This window comes from Gorilla gorilla, chromosome 5 (genome assembly GCF_029281585.2).
Source record: "Gorilla gorilla gorilla isolate KB3781 chromosome 5, NHGRI_mGorGor1-v2.1_pri, whole genome shotgun sequence".
Lineage (NCBI taxonomy): Eukaryota > Metazoa > Chordata > Mammalia > Primates > Hominidae > Gorilla > Gorilla gorilla.
The window spans coordinates 185,020,883-185,043,954 of NC_073229.2; the positions used below are offsets into that span (position 1 = coordinate 185,020,883).

The window sequence follows — 23,072 nt, forward strand, 5'->3', positions numbered from 1 at the left end:
ATGTGTCAATTGTAAATGAAATGAAACATTTAAAAAAGAGCTTAGTATGGTGCCTAGACACTTTAGGCATTCATCAATCAAATAATATCAAGATATTATTATTATTATTCCTCCTCCCAGTAGTAAATTGCAGTGCAGTGGTTAAAAGTAATCACTTAACACTCAGATATTTGGGTTAGAAACTGGCTCTGCCAATTTCTGTTGGCATAACTTTGGGCAAATCGGTTTCAATGTCCTGATCTATAAAATGGTAATAATAACAGAGAAAAACTCTGGTGATTGTAGCATGGTATAGGTAATTCATAGTGCTGTTTGTGCCTGGCACAGATGGACAAGCCTACAATAAATCATAGCTAGTAGTAAAATAAAAATCATGAAAAGGGTATGTTTAGATTAGCCACCAATGCTTAATTGTCCTCTAAGGTAATAATGTATTTGTCTAATTTCACCTTTCCACTTACTTGCTTATCAGAAGGTTGATAGCTAGGGATTGCCAGAGTGTCTGAACTCAGAGGTAATTTCCCCTGAAGATCAAGGGCTGTCTGCAGCCCCTGCTGGAAGCCTGCTTGCCAACATCAGTCCTTCCACTTGGAGCAATTCTTGTGCAGTCATTGATGCAAAGTAATATTGAAAGAATTGCCTCAAGGATGTTCAATGGTGATTACTATTGATCGTGGCCTGGTAGGTGGGAAGACTGCTCAGAGGAACTAAATGCAGCGACCTCAGCTCCCACAGTTATTTATATATTGGAACTTGGTTTTGCAAAGTAAGTCAAATGAAACTGAACAACGTTTGCAATAATCCTTCACTGCTGGCCAGACAGAGAAGGGTTTTGGGCTAAGAACTGGGCTAAGGAACCCTGCAGGTTTGAGGTTAGTTATGAGTTGGTGCTCCCTTGCCTACAGATTATTTCAAAACAATGTCCCTACAACTTACTGAACTGGAATGTCAACTCAGTGGATTCTTTTTTTTTTTTTTTTTGAGATGGAGTCTCGCTCTGTCTCCCAGGCTGCAGTGCAGTGGCGCGATCTCTGCTCACTGCAAGCTCCACCTCCTGGGTTCATGCCATTCTCTTGCCTCAGCCTCCCAAGTAGCTGGGACTACAGGTGCCCACCACCACGCCCGGCTAATTTTTTGTATTTTTAGTAGAGACAGGATTTCACTGTGTTAGCCAGGATGGTCTTGATCTCCTGACCTCAAGATCTGCCCGCCTGGGCCTCCCAAAGTGCTGGGATTACAGGCATGAGCCACTGCACTCGGCCAGTGGATTCTTTCTTCTCTGGCCACTCTTAAGGGACTCATGTACTGTTGGATTCAGAAGAGGTCATTTAAAAATTCAGGGAACCACCTTCCCTTACTGAGCTCTAACACTAAGAACCAGAGGACCTATTCTTTTATGAAGGTCAAATGACCTTTGAAAAGGGGGACTTCCTTTTCTCCATAAATGATATTCTTTTCTTTTCCAAGGGGCTTAGGGATCCCCAAGTTTGAGGCACACCCTGCCTTCAGTGGCTTGCCATGGCGTTTGGGTTAAAATGCACAATATTTAGCAAAACAGTCTCCCCAGTCATCTGGCCCGGTCTGGTTTCCTCTCTTACCCCTCCCCCAGTGCTCCTCACCTGCTTATTCTGGTTTAACCTGGTGCCTTAGTCAGCTGGGGCTGACGTCACAAAATACCACACACGGGAGGTGGGGTGGTAGGGTTGAGGGTTAGATACAGACATTTATTTCTCACGTTTGGAGACTGGATGTCCAAGATTAAGGTTTTGGCCAATGCAGTGTCTGGTGAAATCTCTTTTCTTGCTTTTAGACAGCGCCACTCCTCGCTACACCCTGACATGGCATCTCCTCTGCTTGTTCGAGGAGGGAAAGGAACGGGGTGTGTGTGTGTGTGTGTGTGTGTGCGTGTGTGTGTAGATTGCTATCTTCCTCTTCCTATACGGGCACTAATCCCATCATGGGAACCACACCCTCATCACCTGATCTAACCCTCATCACCTCCAAAGGCCCTGCCTCCAAATACTAGCACATCATGAGTCAGGGCTTCAGCATATGAATTTTGGGGGGACACAAACGTTCAGCCCATAACATCAGGGATTGCAAACTGTCACCTTCAGGGGCCAGGCAGGTACAATGAATTCTTGATGAGAGAAGGAAATTTAATATTTCAAACACAGTCATTTTTCATTGTCACTCCAGCCAGCCACACAAAACCAAGTTCACTGTCCCTCTCTTTTCTAAGCCCCCTCTCTTCCCCACACCCAGGTTCAGCCGAGGACAGCTCACACACTCCATCCCCAGCCAGGTGGGGCCAGGGCCTCTCCAACATCCCCAAGCTGGGGATGCTTCCGGCAGGATGACGGGCCTGGAAGCCAAGTAACTGGCTGACCCCGGGGACAAGGTGCCCACGACGAATGACGACACGAGCAAACCAGGCCACAGCTGATCCTCCTGAGGCTGCAGGGGCCCTGTGTCCCCACCCGTTCCCTATGTGCAAAACCTTGACTCCCTCAGGTCTCCTGCCCCACCCTGCACCCTTCTTGCTCTGAAGATGGAGGCGCCTTGTACTTCCAGGAGGCAAAAGAGCCCTGAGGGAACCTCCTTCCGTTTCCTGCTGTGAGGACAGCAGACCCCTGTCGCTGCCCAACTCCTTTGTCCTTTCCCCACAGGGACTACCTTTCCTTGAGTGACAGCCCCGCTCTCCTCAGGAACTCACCCCTGGTAACCCCTTCTCTCTTCTCGCCACCTATAGCCGCTCTCCTGTGAGCACTCCCGGGGCCTCCAGCTCCTTCTCTCTTGGCTTCATCGCAGACACATTTCTTCAGAGTTATCCTAATATGCTGTTTCCATTTTGTTTCCCACTGACTCTTCAGCCGTGACGCTGTGGTCTGAATGTGTTCCTCAATATCACGTCTTACAAACCTTTTTTTTTTTTTTTTGAGTCCGGGTCTCACTCTATCGCCCAGGCTGGAGTGCAGTGGTGTGATCTCGACTCACTGCAGCCTCGACCTCCTGGTCTCAGGTGATCCTCCCACCTCAGCCTCCCAAATAGCGGGGACTACAGGTGTGTGCTACCATACTTGGCTAATTTTTGATTTTTGGCGGAGACAGGGTTTCCCCATGTTGCCTGCGCTGGTCTCAAATTCCTGAGATCAAGGGATCCACTGCTTTGGCCTCCCAAAGTGCTGGGATTACAGGCATGAGCCGCTGCCTCGGCCCAACATGTTGCAAACTTAATCCCTCACACAACAGTGTTGGGAGATGGGGACTTTTGGGAATTTAGGCCGATTAATGCTGTTTTAAAGGGAACTTGTGGGAGTGGGTTCGGGCTCTTTCACTGTCCTGCTGTGTGAAGACACAATGTTCATCCTCTCCTACCCTCTGCCTTCTGCCATGTGAGGACACTGTAATAATTGGCACCTTGATCGGGGGCTTTGAAGCCTTCAGAACTGTGAGACGATACATTTCTGTCCTGTATGGGTTACCCAGGCTGTCATCTGGGTAATCCATCAAGGACTGTGACACTTTGTTACCGCAGCACAAATGGGCTGAGACATATGGTGTGATTTCTCTTCCCACCCCTCTACTGACTCTCATCGCCAAACTCAGTGAGCATTTTTTAGTCCTTATCTTTCTAAAAGGACATCTTGGTAGAGCGGGGACTGGAGCTCAGACAGTGCTGGTGATTAGGGTTGGGGTGTCTCCCCAGTTGATTTACAGTTGAGGCTTGGACACTGTTTTAAACTTGGGAGGAGTCTCCTAACCATCTAAACACAACCCTGATTCACCTGGTGGGCCAGAGCAGTCTGCCTGGAAGAAAAATACTGAGATGCCAGCACTCTCATGATTATTGAGGTGCAGGGATATAAAATCTTGTACAAATTGGGATGGCTCTGGGCCAAGATCAATTTGTTAGAAACAGCCAGGCTTCCGGAGAGAATGTTCCATTAAGGGAAAAAGGAGTTTGGCTGGGCTTGACCAGGCAGTTCTCTCCCTTGGGGTCTCTCGTGAGGTTACTGTCAGATGGTGGTACAGCCACAGAAGTGGCTCCACACCACATGGCTGGCTGTGCCAAGCACTTAGAGGTCTCCCCCAACACCGTGATGTCGGGTTGGAGGGAGGGACTACTTGTTTGAGATAGAAAGTGGGACGAACGCTAAAAGTCCATTTTAACCCTGCCACCACAGCACCAAAAAGCACATCTTTCATCATGCTTTGTGGAAGAAGGATTGCATGTTTATGGCAATTAAAGATTGCAACACTTTTGATTCCCATAAAACTGTGTCTGGTTACACCTCTGACTGAACACAAGGCGGGGCTATCCTCTGAAATAGCAGAAACCTAACTTTTGTGTGCAATGACAGCCAGAGCTTATTCCTCAGGTACCACCTGCCATAAATATACAAGTCCTTTACCTAACAAAGACACAGTGATATTGGGGGTTCATGCCACCACTAGTGGAGGGGGAGGAGACTAACCTTTGGCTCAACCTTCAGTGGAAGCAGATGTGCTTGAAGCTATTTGGGCAACAGAGTTCAAGGATTTGACCTGTGTCAACATGGGAGAGAGAAAGATTATAGCGGGACACTTTTGGCAAGCTCTGGAAGGAGATGAATTATGGAACATGCGCAAATAGAGACCGATGCACAGAGAAGCTAATAACATTCAGGCTCAGGGCTCCTTCCTTGCATGAGTCCCATGGCAGATTGTATTTTACAGCATATACACTACCTGCGTGCTCTAGACTTAAGCCAGGGAAAAGTACAGATTCAACATTTAAAATTAAGATAGATGCTTTCCACTTAATGCTACCAGTCTTGCTTTATTTCATGAGAATGAGAATATAATAATATGCCATACGTTCTTTTGGGGGAAAGATTGATGTCTTATAACATAATTTATAATTACAGAAAACATGTGAGTTCACTGGGAATAAAGAAATTTTGAAGATAATAAGATACTTTCACTTATGTCGTAATTTCTATGTCATTTGGTGTAGGATGTAGAGATATTAACGTTTACACCTAACTTAAGTTTGTCATCTAAGACCTGAAAGGGTTTTGTCTATCAGCTGCACCCCTGGGTAGCGACACAACCTTGGGGAAGGCCTCAGCCCCATCCCTCGTACAGCAGGAATGAGAACAGCCCTGCCTGTTGGGAAGCTTGAGGGAGGCTACGGACGTGCAGCGCTTGGCAGAGGGTCTCGTCATGGAATGTTCCAGCAAATGTGAGATACTTTTATGATTTCATTTTCTCCAAAAGAAAGGCAATAAAAGAAGAGGGAAGGAAAGAAGACTAATTGCGAGAGATAAAGTACAAGGGTGAGGGAAGGAATAAGGAGACATGAAGGCAGCGTGGAGCAGCCAAGGGGGGAGATTGCTTTCACCACTTCCCAGCATCTATTGCAGATTCCACCCTCAAACATTTTGTAAGGACCCTTTATTCAAGGTAATGTTTGAACCCTGCTGAGCCAGTGGCATGGGTCTCTGAGAGAATCATTAACTTAATTTGACTATCTGGTTTGTGGATGCGTTTACTCTCATGTAAGTCAACAACATCCTGGGATTGGGACACGCTTTCTGGGCACTGCTGGCCAGTCCCAAAATGGAACATAGGGAAGTGGTTCTTCTACTTCTTTTATTTCTGAAATCAGGTAAGACATAGTTTTTTTTAAATTATAATAATTATTTTTTCTCCCGCAATGTAGTAAAAATACACATGCCATGGCTTTATGTGGAATTCATTTAATTTTTGATTCATGAAATTCCCAGTTGAAAATCTTGTATAAGATTGAGGAATTCTTCAAGAAATAAGTTTAATTTTCCTGTGAAGATTGTCAGGGTGCTGGAATGAATGGGCAGAGAAAATAATGGGTGATTTTTCAAATCTAAATGAGTACACCCACATAATGGCCAGTCTAATTGAAAAAGAGCCAATTTAGCTAACTATGCAAAGGACGGCTAAGCTCTTTGCCTGGTTCTCAGTTTGACTAATTTATATCATCTCTGTTACGGTGTCATGCTCCCCTCACTTGCAAGTTAAAACAGTGAAATATCTCTTTGAATATATTCTGTTCTCTCACCAGTTCATGGTGGCGGCAGGGTCGGGGACTCAGCATTTCTCCCTTTGTTATGGCCTGAGGAAGGCTTTCCATCAGTATACGTTTGCCTCTTATCCCCGGAAAAATCACACGCATCCATTTGCCAGATGCTGTGTGCAGATAGTGATCAACAAATACTCACTTAGTGCTTGGGTTAGGTCCCTACATTGTTACACATACATACATACCTGTGTGTGAATGTGAGTGTGAGTGTGTGTCCTTTACAAATACTAGCTTATTTAGCTGGTGGTATAGGTAGGGTAGCATATTCATCCTCATTTTATAAACAAAGAAATCTAGACTTAAGAAAATCATGTTATTTGCTCAGTGACCAAATTCTCAGATCTGGGAAATAAAGAAAACTGGATTTAAGCCAGGTTTCCCAGAAGGAATCTAGGGCTCTTCTCACTTTTCAGCTTTATTTAAGCCTTTGAAAGAATATTCTAAACATGTCCTAGTAGTTCTTTTTCTTTTCAAAAAAAAAAAAAGCTTTATTGAGATATAATTAACATATAGAATTCACCCATTTAGGCATACAATCCAATGGATTTCAATATATTGAGAGTTGTTTAGCCACCATCAGAATAAATTTTAAAACTATTCATACCCCCAAAAACACACTCCGCTCTCCTTAGCTGTTACCCCCAATCTGCAGCTTCTGGCAACCACTAATCTACTTTCTGTATTTATATCTTTGCCATTTTGAACATTTCATACAAACAGAATCATACGATTTGCTAGTAGTTCTTCATGTAAATAATGTACGCTTGAAATTCAATCTATAAATTACCAGATAAAATTTTACAAGTTGCACTTTAGAGTCAAATACATTTGAATTTAGTGGAAGCCATTCAAGGAGCTATCAAAGAAAATACAGAGCAGGAGAAAATTAAAGAAATTTTTGTAAGAAATTGATGTATGTTGGGGGGTATGAATATTATATTTCAATGCATGGAAACTAGGATATAGATCACTATGAACTTATTCAGTGGGCTACACCCAAAGGCTAGATCAAACTTCTCTGCCACAGGATTAACATATGTTTTAACCAACCTGGTGGGCACATTCTCTCATAAGCTCTTTTGGAAAGCCAGGCTTTCTGTGGATGTATCATCTTTCCAGTGTTCTGCAATGCCCGGGGAGAGGAAAAAGTTTCTTTTATAGCCATGCTTAGTGGGAAGTGGAGAGACATCTTCCATTTCACAAATTAAGTCTTTTACACATGCAAATATGCATACACATTCACACACCACAGTGAGGAAGAAATTCTCACACCATTAATAAAATACATTTGCATCAGTAGCAATGTACATCTGCATTTTGCCTATAATATAAATGTATTTTTCCACTAAAAGATTTGTTTGATGTTTCCTTGCCAGCAAATAAGCCCTATCAAATCCTATTGCCATATGAGTCCTAGAGGTGAATAAGAGAAAAAAAAATGGGGGAAAATTATTTCAAATTGAAAAGAAAAAAGTTTGATTCTGTTTTGGGATATTTCCTAGGGACATGAGCTGGGGAGGGGATCTCAGCAGCGATGCGCTATGAAGCATAATAACGTGACACAGAGAATTTAATTGAAGGAGGAAATAAATGGAAGTTTTCTTTTTTTGAATATCAATTGTAGCCTGCTCTGCTATACTTCAAAAAAACTCTTCAGAAAGTTTAACTGAACTCACTGTAGGACACACTTTGTGGATTTATTGTGTGTTTTGAAGTCACACTGTGAGCTATATAGAATTAACCAAAACACAACTCTTCTTGAAAATGAGAGTTCAAGTTGGCAGAAAGTGCGGGATAAAGACATGGATATGGGCCTAAAGCATCTATTTCTTTGTGATCTTTTGATATATCTCTCAAGTGCTTTTTAGTGGATTAGCTTTAGAATGCATCAGCCAACTCCTGCTCAATAATCCATTTTTCCAGCCCGGAATGTCTTAAATTGAGGAAGGACAAAGTCCCAGAGGTGGGGAGCAGGGGGACTTTGGCCGAGGACTTTGCATGAATCGATGAGCGTGCATCCGCCTCCCTGTCCTGCCCCTTGTGCTCTGTGTACCCTCAGGAGGTCAGGACGGGCCTTTCTGAGAATGAGAATCTGTTCATTTGCTTTCCTACTGGATACTTGTCATCAGCATACAAACCAATGCGCTCTGCAGTGTGTCATCTTTCAGAACCTCCCCTGACCGCATGTTCCCTGGAGGGCTCGCTGTCTTCAGAGCCAGGCTTGTCTCCTGCTGCAGCCTCCACTGCTCTCCTAGTCACTCTGTAACCCACTCCCTCTGCCTGCGGCCCCCACCACGCCCCTCAAAGTGGTCAAGGTTGTCCTGTTGTCTAATTCCATGGAGCTTGGCTGTCTTCATTTTATTAGCCTCTTTTGTCCTCTCACCCCTGTGCAAATCACTAGCATTCTGTGCCAAGGATGGAGCTGGCATCTCCAGGCTTGGAATAGAGCTACCAAAGCTCAGCCAGATGTCCGGAAGAGCCTCAGGACAAGGGGATACCCTGTAGCCTTGTGGTGGGAGCACAGCTGAGGCCCCCTTGGCCACCCTCTGCCACGACCAGGCAGAAAGCATCTTTCGGACAGATTCGTTGTCTCAGATTTGATCTCAAAGAAAAACCAAGACCAGTATTTGTCCCAGGTTCTGCTTTTTTACAATTTCCTTCGAAATCCAGATACCTGTCAACACCTTGGAAAAACTGATTTCTCCCCAATTAGTAGTGTTGTGTGACTGTCATAAGCCCAGTACAAAAATGGCCTTCTTTGTTGGGGAGCTTCTTACCCTCCAGTGTTTTGCCCAATTTTTGTCCAAGGTGGCAACATAATTTAGTTCAGTTCTTGTTTATTTCCACCATCATCTATGCACCAAAATTTATGTATCTCAAGGAGGGACCATTCAGAGGATGCTTCCCACTGGTTCAAGTGACAGTGTCAGAACCAAAGCGCATATTGTAGGAAATCAAACAATGGCCTCCAAGTTCCATTTCTACCCAGGGATGAACAAATCAACATCAATCTTGGTAACACAACTGCCACTGATGGTGCCTTACTCTTCTCTCATGACATGGCACAATCGATAGCAAACATAAAATTTGTTCTTGTTTAAGGATTTATATCCACTAATATGGTAACATAGTAGTGGTTCCATAGTTCTAACCTGTTTGTCAATCCAGTTAATCTTTTACTATCTTGAAATCTGTTAATGAAACTGTTTTTCTTTGTTTTATAATTTCAACTTTTAGAGTCGGGGTACATGTGCAGGTTTGTTACATAACTAAATTGCATGACACTGAGCTTTGGGGTGCAAATGATCCCATCACCCAGGTAGTGAGCTAAATACCTACTAAATAGGTAGTTTTTCAGCCCTTGCCTCGCTCCCTCTCTCCCTTCTCTGGTAGTCCCCAGTGTCTTTAGCTGCCATCTTTATTTATGTCCACATGCCCGACTGTGTGTTCTTAACTAAACATTTTGATTCATAGCTACCCATTCTACTTCCAGTAAACAGAAAGTTTTATTTGGTTAATGCTAACCAAATAGATTAAAAGGAAGTCATGACAATTAGACATTGGCATTGATTTACTGACCATTTATTCCACTTGGATCTCCCACCTCTAGGTCAAGGAGAGCCTCTGGATGACTATGTGAATACCCAGGGGGCTTCACTGTTCAGTGTCACTAAGAAGCAGCTGGGGGCAGGAAGTATAGAAGAATGTGCAGCAAAATGTGAGGAGGACAAAGAATTCACCTGCAGGTATTTCCATTGTCGTTGCACCTACGCAGGAATCTGTAATTCAGATGGCAAGTAATTTACTCACAAATTTATTAACGACTTAAGAGGAAAGAGAAATTTATGGAGCCAGAGTTTGGAACTATATTTACTCATAGTATGTGAAGCCACACTAACAGCTTCTTGTTAAGGTTTATTGGAGTCTTTGTTAGAAAAATACCCTAAAAGGAAGCTATTTGTTTTTACACCAGACACAAACATTAGCAGTTATTGTTCTGAGCTCCAGTTTTCAACATTATCATCAGTAAATGTTTGTTGAGGATCAGGTGAATGAAAGTGTCCTAGATAGAGCTGAGCAATGACTTATAGCTACAAGATCCAGTGCCTGCCCTTTAGTATTTAAGGTGTAGTCAAAGAAACTGGATATAATGTTAAAAAAAAAAAAAAGACAGCCCAAGTGAGGTACAGGCATAATCAATGCATGCTCTACCCAGATCCAGAAGAAAGAACAGTGCCTAAGGTTGAGGCAGCTAGAGAAGGCTCAGGGAGGAGGTGGGAACTGAGCTGGGTTTGGAGTTGAGAGAGCTCTTGACAAGCACCAGGAAGGCAGGGGAAGATGCGGCCCTGCACCTTCTGAGGGGGACCATTAAGAGATCAAGTTGACTAAAGCAGAGACTTTGTGTAGGTGATGGGCTTGGGAAGGTAGCTATGGATTCCGGACTGAGCACCCATAGCAGGACCACGGGATGGAGATGGGAGGGGTCAGGGGCCAGGGCGGGGCGGAATGTGGAGCAGAGGTTCAGGGGAACTGATCAGAGTTGGGAGGTCATGGAGACGGACTATCTTGGTGAATGGGTTCAAAGCAACCAGAGTTGCTTCTTTCCAACCCAAAAACAAAAATTAAGAAGATGAGTGAAGAAGAAGTAAAGCAGTTGAAACAGGAAGAAAGAGAAAATTATGAGGGAGGGAAGGTAAGGGCAGATAAGATTTGCTGCCACGTTGGTGTATTTTGTTCAGTACTTCATCGATGCCATGCCCAAATAACTGAAAGAGGCAGCAATTCTGAGCTCTCTGGTCCCTCAAGATATTCAATGATCTTTCGCATGTCTCACTTATTAATAAACATTTGTTTTCTTTAAATAAAGAAAAATACTTATTGGATTTCCTGCTTCGTTCTGCAGGGCATTCCAATATCACAGTAAAGAGCAACAATGTGTGATAATGGCTGAAAACAGGAAGTCCTCCATAATCGTTAGGATGAGAGATGTAGTTTTATTTGAAAAGAAAGGTGAGTACATTTTCTTCCTCCTCCTCCTACTGTCCTCCCCATCCTCCCACTCTTCCTCTTTCTCTATTCTATCTTCAATTTATGAGACCAGAGGAGGAAGGCACTATGGTGTTATAAAATTGAATTCTGAATTAGGACAGGATTTGATTACTAACTAACCATGTCAGCTTGAGTATATTACTTCACCTCTTAGATTTAATTTTTTTTTGTTCAAAAAATGAAAGGATTAGATTTACAAAATCACTTCTACCTCTATGACCCTGAAAATAAGATTTTTAAAATATTATTTTATATTTAACAAGGAGATGGGAAGTCTAAGCATTCCTTTTGGTCTTGGCTTCTTATTCTGCAGGGTGACCATGGTCCTTGGGCCCTAACATCTGGACGAAGCCTTGTAAAACAGAAATACTGAGGTGTTTTAATCCTCAGAAACATTTAGATTGGGACACAAATCTTATTTTTACTCTTAAATTTTTCACATTTTGGGGGACATGGTCTATATTTTTCTCAGATTTCTGAAATGTTGTCTTTTAAAAATGTGTAAAAGTTACAGTTCCTTTTCTATAGTTTATTTTAAAATGTGGGTCAATAGTCCCACTGCTTAGAATAAGAGGCAGACAGGATTTCAATAGAAATTGCATGCCTTTTTAGATGTGCAAATGTTTCATTAAGCATTTCCCATCAACTATGCTCCCATTAAGCATATCCCATCAAGTATAAATATTTGAAGGGATGTATGACACTTTAAAAACTGTTTCCTCTACTGTGTTGGTGGCCAGGTATTAAGACCGTTAATAGTAACAATTTAGCTCTCCAAACATTCTGCATCCCAGGTGTTAAAGAGGACTGGAAACACCTTAGTTCTTGTATTCTTGAGGATGATTTGCCATATTGTGTCTAGTATTACGGCAAAACTCTAAGTAGCATTTTAAATAGTATTTATTTGGGTTGGAATTATTTCTATGCATTGACTCATCTTCCTGGGTTTCATTAGCTGTACGCGTTGTACTTTCTTCCTTACCACTATTTATCTCGAATTCTTGAGATTAAAGTGCAGATTAAATCTAAACTTTATCTGGTGAAGTTATTAGTTCTTACAAGTAGCAAGCAAACGGTAAACTAAATAGGATCACCTAATTGTACCAGATTTAAAAAAAAAAAAAAAACAAAAAAACCCTGATTCTCCTGATTCTCTCTACAAAATGCTAACATTTAAATATGTCATTTGTAAATTGTTAACCAGAAGGAACATGGGAATGACTGTAGGTTGAGTTTGAAGTCTGAAGTTTGAAGGCTTAGTTTGCTTGTTTTCAAAGTGACAGAAGGGAGCAAAAGGTTATATAAACTCTGGTGGGTACATACAAAAAAAAAAAAGAAGTGAAAAGTCAAAAGTCAGTCATTTTTTGGTCCTTGTTTCTTTGCTGTGGGATATTGACCTGCTACTAACTTACCTGCCAGGGTTTTGCCAGGAACAGTCAGTGTTAGATCACATTTACTTCTGCCACTTGCCACCAGCCACACTGCCTTCACCAAGTCCAAGACCCTATCACCACTGGTTGGGGCTACTTGTAGCTGTACACATGATCTCTAAGAAATGTAACTTCCCTGTTTAAAGCCCTTCCTAGTGCCCTTAAAATAAGACCCAAAGACTTCCCAAATGTGCTAGGGCCCAGCATTATTTAAGTAAACCCCAGCTGCTGTTTGCTTGGCTTGCTAAACTTTTCTACACTGGCCTTACTTCTGTTCCTTCACCACCCCAAGCACACACCCTCCCGCCTGGGACCTTCTTCACCTTTGTCCTGCTGTGCCAGCTCCTTCTTATCTCCTAGGTGTCAGCTCAATCATCACGTCCTTTGCAAATCTTCCTTGACCCCTAGACCTCCCTTTCACAAAGTACCTTGAGTTTACACTTTTGATGAGTGTCTTATGTCTACTGTAATACTATGTGCCAATGAAGATGTACTTGCAATCATAATACGTAGTATTGGGTTAAAAGCATTAGTTTGCTGTAGGTATGTTAGGAGTACTTTCCCCATGTGATTGATCAATTAATTAAAAAATGGCTAAAGTGGGTAACCTTAAATGATGGTGCAAATATACCTTAAACATTTTATATTTTCATTGAAAACACAAGTGTACTTGACACCTTTTGATGTAGAGCAGAGGCTTTTCTTCTTCGAATATGGGGTCACCAGTAGAAGGTCTCTAGTGTATTTCCTGCATAAACTATGCTCTAGTGCAACATCTACAATAATTACTTTCCTTATTTTTGAAGTGGACCATATTTTGACATTTATTAATCAATCTGAATGTGTAAAACCTTTAGATTTTTATGAATTCCTCCTCAAGCTTTATAGTCAACTATATGAGTGGATTGCCCTCTGTGGATTTGATAGCAATTTTTTAAATGATTCATGTTTCAACTTGTTAAAAACATTTAATTTAGTTAAAAACCAAACAAAAAAGAGCTTTGTTTCTTTTCACATTCATTTTTCAGTTTAGATCATCTTTAATTAAATATAAATGCAAGAAAGTTGGAAAATGCAAAGAAATGACTCGTTGTAAGCACGTAACTCACGTGGGGGGAACAGACATGGGTGGGCACACTAGCAAACACCTGCCAGCTGCATGTGGACCCAGGTGGGCACCGGACTGTTTTAAACACAGGAGAGGGCCCATTGTCTAAGTGGTGAGTTGGTTGAGTGGAAGCTGGTTGAGAACTTTTACTGCAAACCATTTACAGTAGACCACAATTTTATAGCCCTGTTTGGCACTTCTTTTTCATATCACTGGGAGGCTGAAGAAGTAGAAGTGGGTTGGATCTCTTTCAGCCTCTGAAAAGCCTGCCATTCCCCCATCTAAAAAGCCCTTTCCCCATTCTCTCACTCTGTCTTATCATGTATGTAATATGTATCATCATTAAGTGATCTCATTTTATATTGTTTCCTTGAATATTTCCTGTAACCCCCCTGCCTGATTCCACTAGAATGTAAGCTCCATGACGGCCAAGCCTCTGGCTGCACTGTGCCCCATGTGTCCCCAGCATCCTGGTGGGGCTCGATACACAGAGAGCTCATAAGTAGCATTTGAATACATGAATCAAAGTATGGAATGGCTCAGTTTACTGCAGCCTTTTTGCAGATGCAAAAGATGATCTTTTAGAAAGCAGAAACAGGGGGTCTAGTGCATGAGATCTTTTTCTCAACATGACTATGCTGTGCAGACCTTCATGTGGTGTCTTGTGAAAGACTTTGACCACTGTGTGGACTTCCTTTCAGTGTATCTCTCAGAGTGCAAGACTGGGAATGGGAAGAACTACAGAGGGACGATGTCCAAAACAAAAAATGGCATCACCTGTCAAAAATGGAGTTCCACTTCTCCCCACAGACCTAGGTAAGACTTTCCCTTTCATCTTTGTGTTCATCTACTGTAAAGTTGTCCCTCTGTGTCTGTGAGGGATTGGTTCCAGGACCCCTGTGGCTACCAAAATCCATGCTTCTCAAGTCCCTTATATAAAATGGTGCAGTATTTGCATATAACCTACATACCTTCTCTTGTATAATCCCTAATATAATGTAAATGCTATGTAATCGTTGTTATACTGTATTGTTTTTATTTGTATTATGTTTTATTGTCATACTGTTATTTTCTGTCATCTTTTTCAAGTCTTTTCCATCCACAGTTGGTTGAATTTGTGGATCTGGAACCCACGGATACAGAGGGCCAACTGTATTTAGGATAATTTCATCACTTTTAATTCAAACCAGAATATGTGAATAAGCAGATAGAAAGACTCTTTCTGATGTCGATTTTCAACTATTTTTGGCACCATAGTCGAACATGGTTGCTTTCTATTTTTTCTTGGGTATGGAGGTTTCTTGAAGACCTAGAACATAGAAGAATGCCTAGTTTAAAAAAAATCAATGAAACTATGAGGTTTAGGCCAAATCTGAGAAAAGATCAAAGATGACTATGTTTGGGACTGAAGTAAGCATATCAAGTTAGAACTCTCATCACATGTTCGACTCAAATTGTGGAGCAAAAGAGTAAATAAAATATAAAAATGAAAATGAAGGTACGTGAAATTCAAATGTCGCAACTTGCCTATTATTTATTTTAGTGCATTTTTTTGTACTTTTCCCAGTTTGGTGTTAGGTGGCATTAAGTTCTCAGTAATGACGCTTATCAAATAGGAACTTAGTGCTTGTTACTCACCTTTATCCATTCCCCCAACACTCAACAAATTGCCTTTGCTATATCCCTATGAGATGAGCAGATCAAATATTCCCCGTGAGTTAATGAAAACTGATTCAACCAAATGGCAAAGTCAGAGACTATCGGGGGCCATGGAGACACTCTGGGCCATTTTTATGAGGTAGTCTAGGCTCATCTTTATGAGGGAACTGAGGTCTCAGGGGGTGGGGGTTATCCCAAATAGGTTCACAGAAGAACCAGAAATAAAACCTGCCTTTCTAGACTGTAAGTCTTGTGATTTTCATCTAAATGGTTGTCTCTATACAGCAACTCATCTCTAGAACTGAAAATAAGCTTAAATCCCTCCTCCATCCCCAATAATTCAAGCTGCATTTCAGAGAAAACCAGGACTTTGGAATCAGACAGATCAACTTTGAATTCTTGATCTGCTTCTTCATAGCTATTTACACTTAGGCAAGTTTTGTTTTGTTTTGTTTTACGTTGCCACTCAGTCTTCTCGTCTGTAAAATAGGGATAATAACACCTTCCTCAAATGGTTTTATTAGTACTAAAAGAGAGAATGTGTGGAAAGATGTTAGTGGAATTCCTGGCAGATAGTTCACATGGACAAAATGGTATTAACTACAAAAATTTTTACAGAGAAAACGGTAACTGACAAAAGCAGGTGTTTGGAATGAATTAAGACCATGGCAGGCTTTTGAGGCCTTTATATTTCTCCTGACTGTGCAATAAAAATATTTTGGCTCTCTGTCTAAGACTTGGCTGTCACAGTAGCAATGGTAATATTAGCTACTGTGCCAGAAGCAGCCTATCAATAGAGAAATTGAAAATCTGACCACACAAATGCTGCAGCACCCAGCTGAAATGCATTTGGATGACAATCTCAGATGGGAATCGAGAGCATCTCCTTCTGCCTTGCTAATAGCAAGCTGATTTTTAGAATATAGTCTAAATGCTTCTTTTCCATCCTCCCCAGATTCTCACCTGCTACACACCCCTCAGAGGGACTGGAGGAGAACTACTGCAGGAATCCAGACAACGATCCGCAGGGGCCCTGGTGCTATACTACTGATCCAGAACAGAGATATGACTACTGTGACATTCTTGAGTGTGAAGGTCAGGAGTGGCTCTAGAAAATGTTTTCATTTCTGCCCTTCACCTGTAAAATAATTTGTTGTAAAGCCCCTTCCCACAGGGATGTTATTAATAATTGAGTAACGTATTCACCTCTCGGAAAGAAGCAAAACCCCAGAATTAACCTGAATTTTTTTTTTTTCTGAGACAGAGTTTTGCTCTCGTTGCCCAGGCTAGAGTGCAACGGTGCAATCTCGGCTCACCACAACCTCCGCCTCCAGGTTCAAGAGATTCTGCTACCTCAGCCTCCCAAGTAGCTGGGATTACAGGCATGTGCCACCATGCCTGGCTAATTTTATATTTTTAGTAGAGACAGGGTTTCTCCATGTAGGTCAGGCTGGTCTTGAACTCTCGACCTCAGGTGATCCGCCTGCCTCAGCCTCCCAAAGTGCTAGGATTACAGGCATGAGCCACCATGCCCAGCAGACCTGAATTATTTTTATTAAAATGTTACATCAACATGTACAAATATAAAACTACATCTAAACTCTAAGTACAAACTTCTTATGCTTACAACTCTTACACAGTGTTAACCCCAAGACAGATTTGCAATTAAGTAGTTAAAATAAAACAACAAAATCAATAAAAATCAAATAAACAATATATATTTAATGTGGTAGACTTTGCTGTTTTGCTGAAGCTAAGCAAGGAACCAGTTTTTAAATCAGCAATCCATTATTTGAATGGACTGAGCAATTTAATAGTGCACCTCAAAGGTCAATGCTAAAAAATTTTTTTTTAATCCTACTGAAAAAACTGTCATCATTTCACATTTCTGGCTACATTAGTGCAAAAGGGAATAAATAAAGGTGAGATTTGTGTGACAGTGTGGATATGGTACTGTGTGACAACTCAGTTCTCCCATCACTTCCACCTGTTTGAATCACGGGGATCCTTTATTTGTACACCATGTTATAGGTATTTGCCCTTAAGCACCACCAATGCATCACTTTTATATTAAGTCTGCCCGTTTTCCTTAGTACTCCATAAAATTTAAGTCACATATTACTCTGCCTCACCACGTTACTTCAATAATTCTGAATCAAAGTTTAAGTTGGTGAATAATTTTGCAAAAAAGAGCCAATCATGCTTCTCAACAACATAAAAAGAGAAGCGCTGTCACTTCAGGTGAATATTGTTCTCCGTGAGGCCATGAGCATAAACAAAAACTCCAGACTAAAACCCTGAGACGGTGCCAGGTCATTCAGCAGTCAGCAGAATGATCAGAATAATTTCATACAAAGTTTTAAAGATCATTATTGAAATGAAGATGCCAAATATTGAAAACTCCTAATGGAGAACGTAGACTCCTGGGAATATATGCACCCTTGGCTCCCCACTGGCCTGTGCATCCTGGTCTAAGGACATGGCATCATGGAAATTCTGAACTTGGTCATGACTACAATAGTTGAGGGAGTATTGACTAAAATATGTGAATGTTACGCTTTAAAAGGAAAATGACATTTGGATTATGCTAGAAAATCCTGAGTCCTTATTGCCAATTTTATTGCCAAATGCCTGTTGTGAATTACATCGGAATGAGAGGCAAGTCGCACTTAAGTGAGTAGGATTCTGGTTTTTACTCTCTATTTTGCTTCATCCATTTCAGTTTTCTTCTTCCTCTCTGTCCTTCCTTCCCACTCTGTCCAGAGGAATGTATGCATTGCAGTGGAGAAAACTATGACGGCAAAATTTCCAAGACCATGTCTGGGCTGGAATGCCAGGCCTGGGACTCTCAGAGCCCACACGCTCACGGATACATTCCTTCCAAGTAAGTCTCACTGGGAAAAACATTCCATGTTTAAGGCTCTGCAGCTCTATCAGACATTTGCTGTCATTTAGATATTTTAGCATTCCTCAAGAAGTGAACGCCTGATGTTTTTAATTTCAAAGCTAACCTCCTCCCACAATATTGCAAGTGAAATACGCATTCTTGCTGCTCAAAATATGGTCCATGGGTCAGCAGCAGGGATGTTTTCTGAGAGTTTGTTAGAAATCCAGAATGTCACACCCTCTGAATCTGATTTGAATAACCAGATCCTCAGCTGATGTGCACACACATTCAAACACTAATGTCAGTAATGAATACATTAACATCTGTCTTCAGAAATACACACACACATGTTGCTGGTGTATTTTCCAAATATTTTCCTTTTCTCTTTACTCCTTGTCTTTCTTTTCCCTTTGTACCAATAAGATTCAAGTCTCCTAACCTTTGACCTATGAGCAGACGTCATGGATTTTTGAATCCCCGATGTTTTATGTATATTTACATCAGTGTGTTTTTCTGGAATGAGGATTCATAACTTCCATCAGATTCTCTAAGGGGACCATGAATTTAAAATAAGAATAAGCTTCTTGCTCTAGAAAGTCATGATGGTTCCTAGAATAAGGTTTCGTGAGTATTCTATTTCACATTAATTGTGCTGGAAAACACCTCCCATTCCACAGTCGCTTCTGGTCTTCCTCTTCATTCTGTGATGACTACAGGGCCATACCAGGGCTTTCAAGAATGCAGAAGTGAGGCTGAGCCACAGATTCCACGGTGGAAAGCAGCTCTATTGAATTTGTACACCTCCCATTCCAAATAGCTAGCTTAAAACACAGCAGCTGCCATTTTCCTTCAAAGGAGAAATACAGGAAAGGCCTAAGTGTCCAAAACTGGGTAAAGGCACTTCCAGGAAACCAGAAGGAGAAGAGGATTGCTTAAGCTGCTGCTGGCTCCTCTTTCCATCCTGGTAAGCATTTACAATCAGAGAGGGAATGAATAAACGCAGAGGGCCACCAGGCATGGAGTGCATCCAACAGCCCTGGCCACTGGGCCCCACTGAGGAAGGATCCAGCCCCATACTGCACGGTGAGACCCTTGCAGGAGCACAGCTTCTCCTCTTGGTTTTTCTAAGCTTCAAGGCTGCTGGGAGCAGAGCCTGGTAGACCAGAAGGACCATTCCTTTAAGCTATGAAGATGCACATCTTTTGGCTCTGTTAGGTACTAGATGAGTATCTTTAGGCAGGGAGCACTTTGCATTTTAAAGACTGCTATTATTTGCGGTTGAATAACTGGAATTTGCTTACATCAGTTTTCCAGATGGCCAAAATGATAAGGTCACTGATTCTGTTGAGTGATTTTTACACACGTAAACTGTTAGAAAAACAGTGCTTGGCAGCTGGGCATGGTGGCACATGCCTGTAGTCCTAGTTACTTAAAGGGCTGAAGCGGGAGGATTGCTTGAGTGAGTTCAAGGAGTTCAAGGCAAGCCTGGGCATAAGTGGGACCCTGTCTCTAAAAACAAACAAAAAAAAGAAAGTCCTTGGAATACGGGGCCAACCTTGTTTCCTAGTTGCCATCTCTGAACACAGCCTTCATCCGATTACCTCCTCCATGCCCGACTGTGCCTAGCACACAGCAGGTGCTCAATGTTTGCTCTTGAAAAAGAGTCTCATCCATGAACGTAAATGTTCAGTGCTACTAAAATCTTTCTTGTCCATTCAGATTTCCAAACAAGAACCTGAAGAAGAATTACTGTCGTAACCCCGATGGGGAGCTGCGGCCTTGGTGTTTCACCACTGACCCCAACAAGCGCTGGGAACTTTGCGACATCCCCCGCTGCAGTGAGTATGATGCACACCCAGATTCCAGGATTTGGACCTGCCCTGTTCTTGAAATCAAAAGAAAACATGTGTCAGTGCCTGAGTGCAGCCTCTGAAAAGTGACCTACAAGTCCTATGGGATGTTATTGGTCTTTATTTTATTGCTGGTTTAAAACAGTTATGGTTATTGGTTACTGTGGGTGTTTGATCAGAGCGTCCATTTATCATGTTTTTCTTTCTTTGCAACTGAAACTTCTGCCTCAGGAGTTCACTGAAATGTAGGCTTTGGGTGTTGTTCATCCTATTCTCTCTGTGCTAAAGGGAAATCAGACCCATGCTCTCTGACACATGGATTTCATTTTCAACCAGAGTTCTAATAGTTGTTTTGTAAACAAAGAGTGTCTTTGTTTACAATGTTCAGGTCTGTGGGTGTCCAGTTTTTCCACCTTGGGGAGCAGAGGGTGAGTGGTGGGGGTGGGGAAGAGTTCAAGAGGAGAAGATGAAATGGCAGACCTAGTAGAAATGATGTGGAGTAAACAATTTTATCATATTTTCCTCTCTGAGAATTTGAAGCAAAGGATTACACACTAAGACAAATACAGGCATGAAAGGTTAAAAAGGATTCAGTGAGGGTTGGCCTCCCCTCCTTTCCTCTGACATGTGTCCTTTGAAAGCGGAAGTTCCTCAGGCATTCTCCCTTTTTATGAATATTAATTTCTCTTTTTTTTCAGTTTCTCTTTTTGTCATCTTTTTTCCTCAAGAATATCTTGATTTCTGGATGCACACACTTTTCCTTGGAGGTGTTTTTTGCCTTCTTTCCATGGACTCTTTCCCTGTTGTTTGGCTTTTATGGCATGTTGGGTGCCATTCAGTCATGTCTACTCAGTGAATAATTTATTCTTCAGGAAAGAGAGTGGACCTTTGGTGTATGTGAGAATTTGGGGTGTGAGGTGACACGTGTTGATACTTACCAGGTAGGAAGAACTGAGCAAAGAGAACATACAAAGAAGCATCTACCCAAGGGTCTTTCTCTGAAGGAGTTCCTTGTGAAAGGGTCTCACAGGCATAGATGCTACTAAATTGATTTCATCTGAAAACATGAAACAATTCTCAAGTGCCAAATTCCAAGAGAGGCTGAGCAGAAATCAAGACAGGCCAGAGCACCCCGCAGCCATCCTCCTTAACATCCATCTGTGCATTCTCTATTTTAAAATTATTCAATGTAGGGCTGGGCACGGTGGCTCACGCCTGTAATCCCAGCACTTCGGGAGGCCGAGGTGGGCAGATCACGAGGTCAGGAGTTCAAGACCAACCTGGCCAATATGATGAAACCCCACCTCTACTAAAAATACAAAAAAATTAGCCAGGTGTGGTGACACGCACCTGTAGTCTGAGCTACTCGGGAGGCTGAGGCAGGAGAATGACTTGAACCCGGGAGGCAGAGGTTGCAGTGAGCTGAGATCGTGCCACTGATTCCAGCCTGGGCGACAGAGCAACACTCTGTCTCAAAAATATATATATATATTCATTGTAATTTGTTTTGCCCATTCAAGCAACACCTCCACCATCTTCCGGTCCCACCTACCAGTGTCTGAAGGGAACAGGTGAAAACTATCGCGGGAATGTGGCTGTTACCGTGTCTGGGCACACCTGTCAGCACTGGAGTGCACAGACCCCTCACACACATAACAGGACACCAGAAAACTTTCCCTGCAAGTAAGTCCCCTCCGGTCTCATTCTGCTGCTATGGAATGTGAAATCCCATTGACTTTGCCTTAGTTTTAGTTACCGTAGGAACGCAGGATAAAGTATTCTGGAAGAAAAACTGATCTAGTCATAAGTAAAGGAAATGAACTTTAGCACGTTTTTTCCCGTAACGGTTGTTCTCAAAGCGTGGTTCCCTAGACTTTTTTCTTTTTGGAAAGCTAAACTCACAATCACTTCTTTTTCAGAAATTTGGATGAAAACTACTGCCGCAATCCTGACGGAAAAAGTGCCCCATGGTGCCATACAACCAACAGCCAAGTGCGGTGGGAGTACTGTAAGATACCGTCCTGTGACTCCTCCCCAGTATCCACGGAACAGTTGGCTCCCACAGGTAAGCAAGGGTATGGGAGCTTACTGAGGGCCCAAGTTTTCTCCTTATTTTTGTATACCAGTGGCGTCATCACAATATACAGTAGCTTTGTTAGTTTAATGCTATTGTGGTCAGAAAGCGTGCCCTTATGATTTCAGTTTTTTTAGATTTGTTGAGGTTTGTTTTATGGTTCAGAATATAGTCATCTTGGTGAATGTTTCATGTGCTCTTAAAAAGAATGTGTCTTCTACGGTTGTTGGGTGGAGTGTCCCCTCAAGGTCATTCAGGTGAAGTTGGTTGCTGGTGTTCTTCTGTATCCTTACTGATTGTCTGTCTCCTCCTTCATTGACTACTGTGGATGAATGGTGATGTGTCCAACTTTAACTGTAAATTAGTCTATTTCTCTTTTAGATCGTAACTCTGTTTTGTATATTTTGAAGCTCTGTTGTTAGGCACATATGTATTTAGGATGGTTATGTCTTCTAGATGAAAGGACCCCTTTATCTTTATGTAATGTTTCTTATTATCTCTGGGAATATTTTTTCTTCTGAAGTTCTGAACTCTCTTTATGGTGATATAAATACAGTCTCACAGCTCTATTTTCACTAGTATTTGTATGATATATCTTTTAAATTTGTATGATATATCTTTTAAATTTATCTGAGCTTTTAAATTGAGATGTTCAAACCATTTGCATTAATGCAATTGTTAATAGAGTTGAATTTACATCTACCATCAAGTTAGTTATTTGTCTTTGTCCCATTTAAACTTTGTTCCTTTTTTCATCTTTTTCTGCCTTCATTTAGATTGAGTTTATCTCCACTACTCACTTAGTAAATTAATTTTTAATGGTTTTAGTATTTTCCACAATGTTTATAATATACATTTTTGACTTTTCACATTCCACCTTCAAATGATATCATTCTACTTGACATATAAATC

General features: G+C 41.8%; 1 protein-coding gene across 1 annotated transcript in view; it reads left to right on the forward strand.

Moving 5' to 3' along the window:
* Nucleotides 1-4,736: 4,736 nt before the first annotated feature.
* PLG (plasminogen) overlaps nucleotides 4,737-23,072 on the forward strand; it is a 51,949-nt gene continuing 33,613 nt past the window's right edge. The window contains exons 1-9 of the mRNA XM_031012217.3: nucleotides 4,737-5,653; nucleotides 9,714-9,849; nucleotides 11,007-11,113; nucleotides 14,392-14,506; nucleotides 16,305-16,444; nucleotides 18,113-18,233; nucleotides 19,956-20,074; nucleotides 21,607-21,769; nucleotides 22,006-22,151. Of these exons, the coding sequence (XP_030868077.1) occupies nucleotides 5,605-5,653; nucleotides 9,714-9,849; nucleotides 11,007-11,113; nucleotides 14,392-14,506; nucleotides 16,305-16,444; nucleotides 18,113-18,233; nucleotides 19,956-20,074; nucleotides 21,607-21,769; nucleotides 22,006-22,151 (1,096 nt within the window). The 5' untranslated portion in view covers nucleotides 4,737-5,604. The remainder of the gene's footprint in view (nucleotides 5,654-9,713; nucleotides 9,850-11,006; nucleotides 11,114-14,391; nucleotides 14,507-16,304; nucleotides 16,445-18,112; nucleotides 18,234-19,955; nucleotides 20,075-21,606; nucleotides 21,770-22,005; nucleotides 22,152-23,072) is intronic.